Source organism: Plecotus auritus (genome assembly GCF_963455305.1).
Source record: "Plecotus auritus genome assembly, chromosome: 1".
NCBI lineage: Eukaryota > Metazoa > Chordata > Mammalia > Chiroptera > Vespertilionidae > Plecotus > Plecotus auritus.
In genome coordinates, this window is record NC_137770.1 from 10871492 (window position 1) to 10880240 (window position 8749).

Here is an 8749-nt window from a genome sequence, read left to right on the forward strand (position 1 = left end):
GCTGTACTGTAAGGCATCTGGAAACTAATGAGAAGTTGTACCATTATATTCTTTTTGTTGTCAAATTAATGACTTAACACATATTTTCTCTGGTAGACGCTTGTTCGCCAAGTGACTTATCTGTAAACAATGTCTTCTTTTTGATGGAGACATTAGATAGGAAGGAAGGCTTGGTTCACGCTCAAGTTTCTGACTGACAGTCCTCTGCATGTACATGGTGTTTGGATGAGTTAGATGGTTTGTTGTCATGTTTCCAAAATACTGCTGTTAACACAGTGGCCATGGGCTTGACCGAACTGGTGGATTTGCAAAATAGAGGTATTGAGTAATCTGTGCAAACCTATACATTTTAAAAGACAAAACACAGTTGTGTGCACACCATCCTTCACACTGGTCATGAGATTATTTTTAATGCACGTGGCATTTTGGGGTAGTTGCCACAAGAGGAAATACTTGCCTCTTTGCCTGTCCTTCAGAGTGCAGAGGGGCCCTGGGTGTGTGGGGACAGTGTGGTTTGTAGTCAACGCCCCTGCGTTTGTAATTACAGGCACAGAAGGACCTGAAGAAGGACCGGGCTCTGGTGCGCCGCAAGTCCGAGCTGCCTCAGGACCTCCACACCAAGAACGCCTTGGAGGCTCACTGCAGAGCCGACGAGCTGCTGTCCCAGGACGGCCGCTAGCCGCCCGCCTGCCGGCTCGGTCCTGGATTCTGTAGAAAACACATACTTTTGTGCCATACAAATCAGTTACACTCAGAGTCAGAGCTTTCTTCGCCCCCGTCCTGTAGGCAGTAACGCACTCCGTCCCCAGCTCGAGATTAGGAGTTCAAACAATGGTGACTCAGACCCAGGCAGAGCCGGCCACGGTGTCCCCGCCACGGTCCCAGATATGACAGCGAACCAAAATCAGAGCTAAGGCAGCACCCTGATCATCACCTTCACCTTCTGCCCAAATGGAATTGGTGATTGTTTAAAATAACTAGTTCTAAGAGTATCACTGTTTTTCGAATCAAAGAAACACTTTAAAAAATTTCATATTTTTAAGACTTAACAACCTTTGAAGTTGTTTTCATGTGATTGTTTACACCAGCAATGTCTTTCTGTTTTTGATGTGTGTTTTTTTCAATTTCATTGAAATGATTTTTTGCTGTCATTGTTCTAACACAGGAAAAGTGACAATCCTCAGCCGCTGTTTCTTCCTGAGGTGTCCTTCACTTTGAGCAGCGACATGTGCATCATGTCTGACTTCTTTCATGTATTTCTAAAGCCATATTTGCCCGTAGGTGTCTGGCACCAGGACTCCAGGAGTAAGCTCATAGGAGAAATTGATTTTACAAAGAGCTCTTTCTGCCTCCCTTGGCTAGAATTGGAATTTTTAAAACGATGTGTTCATTTTTGGGTTTGCAGATTTTCTTTTTCTGTCCGTACATGTTGTTGCCCTTTAACAAGGCTCTTGAATTAATAAAATTAGAGTCTCTGAGAATCCCACACTTGATAGAAGGCTAGAATGAGAACATTTTGAGTTAAGCCAGTTCTTGGCCGGATGCATCCTGCAGCTGCCTTTGGGCAAACAGCAACACCGTGCACGCCAGGCGCTGGCGTGACGCTCATCCGTGTGTGACGTGGCTCTGAGAGCCGAGAGGGAGGGGCAGGAGGGTGGCTTCAGGTGAATCCCTGTGTTGAAACGAGCACACATTATATGCACTTCTGAGGAAAGTGCCGTGTCTGAGTTTTCATCAAATGCTGCTATATATTTCCCAGACTTCCTTGCATGTGTTGAGCTTCTCGTTTTCGATGGAATAGCACGAGGAAAATTCTTTAAACTTAGTGCTTTGTATGTTTTATTTCTCTCAGGGTGGCCAGTATCTTGACTTATTTATCTGCTTGAAAGCTACTTGAGATGTGTACTGCTCTCCTAAACAAGTGATGATCCTAGGGTGTTTTTGTCTCCAGCATAAGATTATAACTAATGTTAAATGTCTTTATGCATAAAAGATGCAACGTGGCTTCTTTTAGGATCTGTCTTCTATTCGAGGTCTTGGTATCCACTCAAACACTGTAAAAGCAGACAATTGTTCCCTGCCACTTAAGTCCACAGACCATGTATGTCCCGTGTCTTGGGGGGAGGGGACTTCCTGTGTGGAGCACACGTGCTGGATTCAGAGTGCCCAGCCGCGAGTGGAAAGCCCGCTGCGTGAGCAGACACACTTCCTGAGAAACTTGACAAGCATCTGTCCATTTCACCATTATGAAATTTGCAATTTAAAAAAGATTAGATGCCTTCTCCTTTTGAGGGAAAAAGGGTGCTTTTTATTGTATAAAGCAGCATCTTCTGTATTTTGATATACCATTGTTTGAACTTCCGTCTTTGGCTGACAGATGCTCAGATAGCCTTGATTTTGGATGTTCGGTATGTTTGTGAGAGAGCTTCCTGGAAGACTCTTTTGCCCTAAAAAATAGCAACATTTCAATGTTTGGGTGATTGTGTAAAGCTCAAAGTATCAGAACATCTTCTGTCTAGGTTTTATTTCTGCTCTTTATTGAAGACAAACATTCACCAAAAAAGGGAAAAAGCGTTTTGAGAGAAACTAATTTTCTTTGACAAGAGTATTATTTAATATTTTGGCCTATTAAAGTTTTCCTAGTTAGTATTCAGATGTCCTGTGCTAATTGTTCAACTTATATATTATTATATAGATACATTGTTTATTCTGTACCAACTGATTTCAAAAGTACTACATTGAAAATAAACTGGTGACTGTTTTTCTTCATAAAGTTCTGCGTTTGGCATCTTCACTCTTTCCCAAATGTACATCAGAAATGTCACTATTCCGAGTGTCTTTTTAGTGTGGCTGTAGTATGGCTTCCTTTTAATATTGTACATACATTGTATCTTTGTTTTATGGTAATAATAAAAATGTAGACTTCATATTTTGTACAAAATGTCCTATGTACAGAATAAAAAAGTTCATAGAAACAGCAAAAATAGGTAAGTGGCACAATTATTTTTCTTTAGAAAATATCTGTAACTTTATGCTTTAGTGAAATGTTAAGTACCTACATATTTTTTAACATTTTGTAACTCAAAACTTTTTGTTTTGACATTGTTTATGAAGAGAAACTTCATACACTTGCCATTTAATATGCTCTTTTATCTAATTTTTAAAAACTCTAAAAATGGTGTATTATATGGACTAAATAAAGAACATGTGAATTTTAATGCTCATCATGAAACTAAATGTAGCCATGGTGTTGGGCCAGCTGCTTCTGACCATTACCGAGTCACTGCCAGGGTCGGGCGGCCTAGCCCAGGACACTGGCTGGAAGGAGGGCAGGCATCGCTGGCGCCGCTCCAGGCTGGTGCCTGCTGTGCGGCCCACAATGGCAGGTCCCGCCCCAGCATTCTGTAAACGCATTTTAATTTCCCTACGGGCAAAAGTAGAGGTGTTTTCATACCGGCCACCTCCCTTTCAGCCAAATGTGCATTGGAACACAGTTTGTGGAAATGGATTATTTGAGCCCTGATCACATTTAAAATGATGCTTGAAGCGTCTTGAAAAGAAGAGTAGACTCACTGAGAATAGGAATGTGGGGCCTTGGGGGACCCACCTCCTGTGCGGTGGAGCTCATTGTCTGCACCGAGGCTGTTGCTGAGAAGCCGTGAGAGGAGGCCTGGGATGGAGGAGGCTTCATCACCTCCACAGTGCGCCTGGTCGCCATTCCAGCAGGTGGTGTGCGCTGTGCTCCTTAGTGGCCTCATCTACCAGATGGGGTCTGTGACTCCTCCTCCCAGTGGAAGAGGTCACACTGGTAGCTGGGTGCAGTAAAGAGTCCGCCCCGGGCGGCAGGCGGGTGGCCCCAGGACCTCGCTGAATGTCTGTGGCCTGAGTGTCTGGTAACCCTGTGGAGGGGTTTGGGAACCACAGTCCCCGCTTCCACTCCCAAAACGCTGTTTCCTCGGTGCAGCTTCCTCGTCTCCCATCTTGGATTGGAGGAAGCCAAGGTGTTTAGCAACTTCTTCAGCTCAAGAAGAATTCTCCAGAGAACTTAGAATAGACGCATGCTGCGGGTTAAGTCCAGCTTCTTGCTGTACTTGCTTCACGGTAGCAAGAGGCCTCACAGCCAAGTTGAACTGGCCTTGTGTCTCCTTCCATGAAGATTGGTCTGACACTCAACAGTAATGACAATAACCGATTCCTTACCACCACCTTTATGCCGCAGGCTGGTGGAGGTGCCTCGTTTTCCCGTGTTGGTCAATTCTCACAACGCGTTGACAAGTGAGGAAACAGGCACACAAGGGTTAAGTCACTTTCCCAAGGTCACACAAGTGCTGAATGCAGCCAGGTTTCAACCCAAGTGGTGTAGCCCTGGTATTCCTCCCTTCACCACTGCAGACACTATGGAAATGCCCAGAGCGTTTTAGGGGAAGGCCACGAGCATCGCCAGAGAAACCTGCAGTGTCGAGGGGTGGCCATGAACACGGAGGGCTTCTGACCTAGAACTAGAACCTCCAACACCATGTAGTCCAGTGGCCGCACCCACACTTCAGAAGCTGTTTTTATGTAAATTCTAATATTTTACTTCAAAAAAATGTTATATACCAAATTTCAACACTTTGGAGACCAGCAACTCATTAGCTTTCGTTTTCATTTAACTTTCTCACACGAACCTATAAATTTTTCAAAAATTCAGCTCCTATTTGTTTAATAGATGTGTGGTTTATATAAGATTCATTGAGTGGGGGGGGGGGCCAGAATGGGTTTCACTACCACAAAATTTAAAATCCACTAAGATAACACTTTTTTAGAGAAAGAAGTAGATCCTAAGGGTGAAGAGACGAGTGTTCCGCCACTCTGGCGTGCTTGCTCATGTTTTCCTGCTTTTTCCAAAAGTATTATGTAAATTCCGTAGACTGGGAGTGGGGAGGGGAGTAAAGAAACTAATTCATCTTTTCTGTCCAAAGCTTTTCCTGATCACATCCAGGAAAGTGTAGGGTGAGCCACAGAGCTGGGACATGCTCCCACTCCATAGGCATCTAGGATAGTCGGGTTGGTGTGGACTTGCTGGTAAGTGTAGTGTCTCAACATACACACCCTGAAGTGATTACTACAATAAGTTTAGTTAACTTCCATCTCATAATTACCATAAAAGTTAGTTCCTGCAATAAAGCAGCCAGTAGCAGGCACTTTGGGTAACTCAGCACAGTTGGGAAGGAAGGAGAGCAACGTGGACTGTGAGTGGCTTTCACCCAGACTCAGGAGCTCCCATGGACCCCCTGGAATTATATCTGTATATCTTTTCTGCGGGAATAGCTTTTATCAAATGAGTCTGTGTACCAGGAATTTTGCTTCCCCATACACACACACACACACACACACACACACACACACACACACACACTGATCCACACGCACGCACAATTAGAATACGGACTTGCGTTAGGGTGGATCCTCGCACTAAATTGTGATATCAAGAAGTCTTCGAAGGCATTCAATAAGTAGGAAGGTAATTTCAATAAATACACTTTATAATAGAAAATAACAGCCCTGACTGGTTTGGCTCAGTGGATAGAGCGTCGGCCTGTGGACTGAAAGGTCCCAGGTTCGATTCTGGTCAAGGGCATGTACCTTGGTTGCAGGCACATCCCCAGTGGGAGGTGTGCAGGAGGCAGCTGATCAATGTTTCTCTCTCCCTCTCCCTTCCTCTCTGTAAAAAATCAATAAAATATATTTTTAAAAAAGAAGTCTGGTCTCACCCTAGCTGCTTTGGCTCAGCCGATAGAGTGTAAGCCTGCGGACTGAAGAGTCCCAGAACGATTTGGGTCAAGGGCACATGCCCAGGTTTCAGGCTCAATCCCCAGTAGGTGACGTGCAGGAGGCAGCCAATCAATGATTCTCTCTGATCTTTGATGTTTCTATCTCCCTCTTCCTCTCTGAAATCATTAAAAATATATATATATATATTTTAAAGGCTGATCTGTCAGCTGTGGTAGCTTCATTAGAGTCTTCATTTCTGTCTCCAAAACGTGTCTTGTAGAATTGGCCTCGAGTTAGGTGTAAAGGTCAGGGCACCAGGCCAGTGACCCTTTCCTCAGGGATCTCCTGGAGCCCCAAGTTTCCCAGACAGGTGAGTGGAGCCAGGGGCACCTGTTCATCATTTACTTGTTTAGAGGGTGTTTAGACCTTATTGAAAAGGGTTCTTCCAACCAAAGTTACCCGGAGCAAGCATTATGACCAGAGAGGGAAGACCAGAGGGAGGCCAGCTCCTGAACAGAAACGGGGCCTTGCAAACCCCTATGTTGGGCACCGGGTGGACGTTGCCACAGACCCACACAATCCAGGCTGACCCCCTCCCCACCCCCACGGCCATATCACTGGTTGGTCTTGAGCTGAAAGCAACTGATACACCAAGTATGGTTACTGAATGAGTTGTTTTAATGCTTTTTCTCAGTGTTGTCAAAGTCCAGGTGATTCTAGAGTGAAAATTCCTGCAAGGAAATCTAGAGGTTGCTTCTTCCAGAACTGATTCTTTGTGAGTTTCAAGACTGGAACAAAAAGCCTGCTGATAGAATGAAACCAGTGAAGCCCAAACACTGGAGTGATGGGCAGAGAGAAGCAGGCTTTCCAGGTGCTCTAGGGATGTCAGTGGGAAGGGGGCTGCCTAGTTCAGGATGCCCCCAAGGCCACCCTCAGGTTCAGTAGTTCCCTAGGAAGCACAGAAGTGAGCACAGCTGTTATACCTGTGGCTATGATGTAGGAGAATGAAAGGATGCACAGGGCAGGGTCATGGTGACCGAGGGCAGGGTCATGGTGACCGAGACCAGGCTCAGAGCTTCCAATTGTCCTCTCCCTGTGGAGTGTTGTCATCCAGGGAAGCACACCACAGCCCTAGTGTGCGCAGTTTTATTGGAGGTCAGTCACGTTTACATGGCTGACCTTAGTGTCCAGCCCCTCCAAAAGGTGAGCTGATATTGTGCAGCCCAAGACCCAGTAGGTAAATCCCACTGTTGGCATTGACTCTCCAACATGGCCCAAGGCCCCAGGTACAAAGACACTCCTATCAGGTTCAGGGGCAACCTGCCAGAAGCCGGGAGCAAAGGGTGGCCCTCTCTGGGCAGAGTGAGTCCTTCACTGTCTAGCAACGTAGAACAGTGGCTGGGCTCGTGTGGTTCAGTAGTCTCCAGTGTCTGGCGCTGTGCCCGACTCCTTCACCCCAAGCACATAGGCTCAATCGGTATTTGATGGAAGGACGAGTGAATGAGCATTCCCGAACGAAAAGCACGACCCCGGTAGGGAGGCGTGCAATCAAGTTGCGTGCAGGTAATAGCAAGCATTCCTGCAGGAGTACATTGAGCCGAGTGCAGAGAGTAATTGGGAGAAAAAACATTAGCATATTCTCCTCGGTCTAATAAGCACGTCTTTGAACACCTGTACCAGGCCCTGCGCTGACAAAGCACACAGACCTCGCGGGGCCCTGATAGTCCTGTGCGAGTTCTCAGCATGAGTCTCATGGAAGCCTCTCCCACCCCAAATCCACAGCTGCACCTACACACCCTATTCTGCATATAATCTGAAGGGGGATCACAGCCCCCGGAAGCCCAGTCAAGGACCGCGGCTTAAATACCCCTATTCTAGCTGCAACAAGAGCAATCAAGCGAGTGCTTGGAAGGCAAGCCAGCTCACGACAGACATGAGGAAGGAACCGAGGGCTTCAGAAGCCACGGGGACAGGGGCCTGGAGGCAGGAAAGGACGGCGGTGGGAGGACCTTGCGTCCACGTTTTGAAACTTGTCCCAATTTTCCATGCAATGGGAAGCCGAACCAAGGTTTCAGGACGAGAAGCGCCATTAACTCAAGCCGACTCAGAAAGATGACGCAAGCGGCGCGCGAGGTGGTACCAATAAGCGCTGCCCCAGCCCTGCCCGGTGCATTGTGGGGCTTAGAGTCACCAGCCGGCTCTCGGATCTCGCGAGCGAGCGAGATTCACGCGGATGACAGCATTGAGCCGGGAGGGGCTGTTTCCCCCCTCCTCGGAGCAAAGTCCCGCCCCCTGGCAGGGATGGGCCAATCCTAAGGCCTCCCAGTCCTAGCCTTGGAGATTGGTCCGAGCGCTCACATGACCGAATGGGACACGTGGCCAAGGTGGCGGGTTGCTTGAAACCGGTGTCTATCTGTGGCGAGAGGAGGCTGGGGAGACATAGACCCCAAAGCGGGGCTCGGAACGGTGAAGCTCGCAGCTGCCTCCGGTTCCGGCTTCCGCACGCGGCCGGCTGTAGGGCGGGTTCGTTCACTTACAAAGTAAGAAGCCCGCCCTCTGCGTCTGGACCTCGGTTCCCTCGGCTGTGCCGTGGGCACAGTGTTGCCCGAAGAACAAGGTGGCCCGAGGCCTCCGTGAGGCAAGGTGCGTGGAAATGCACTGCCGGGTGTGAAGCGGAGACCCCGCGTCAGCTGCTCAGAAAGCCGATGGTGAACCAGGTTGTTGCGCAAAGTAGAGCCCCTGCCTGTGGCTGACTTCAGCGACCAATCGTAGATAGGTACGTGGCGGTCCTGCACCCTCTGGGTGAGGGCCACTTGCCTTTTGTTACCTTAACTAAATCTACGTCAGCAGTGAGGTTTCAGTAGCGTCCAGGAGGCGGAGAGACTTTGCTGAGGCCGCACAGCCTGGAAGTGGAGGAGCCAGGATTAGACCTGTTCACTGAAAGGGCAGAGACTCCATTTTTGTGCTAGGCCCTTCATCCTGTCCCCAGAATAAA

At 47.7% G+C, this 8749-nt stretch overlaps 1 protein-coding gene across 7 annotated transcripts in view; it reads left to right on the forward strand.

The window, feature by feature from the left end:
* Positions 1-3224, forward strand: part of PPP2R5C (protein phosphatase 2 regulatory subunit B'gamma) — a 145669-nt gene extending 142445 nt beyond the window's left edge. For 5 of the 7 annotated variants that reach the window (XM_080647528.1, XM_080647524.1, XM_080647523.1 and 2 more), the window contains one exon: positions 548-3223. In XM_080647528.1, the coding sequence (XP_080503654.1) occupies positions 548-679 (132 nt within the window). In that variant the 3' untranslated portion in view covers positions 680-3223. Of the gene's footprint in view, positions 1-547 lie in introns of all 7 variants that reach the window. The other 2 variants (XM_080647525.1, XM_080647530.1) reach the window with 2 other exon arrangements.
* The last annotated feature ends 5525 nt before the right edge of the window (positions 3225-8749 follow it).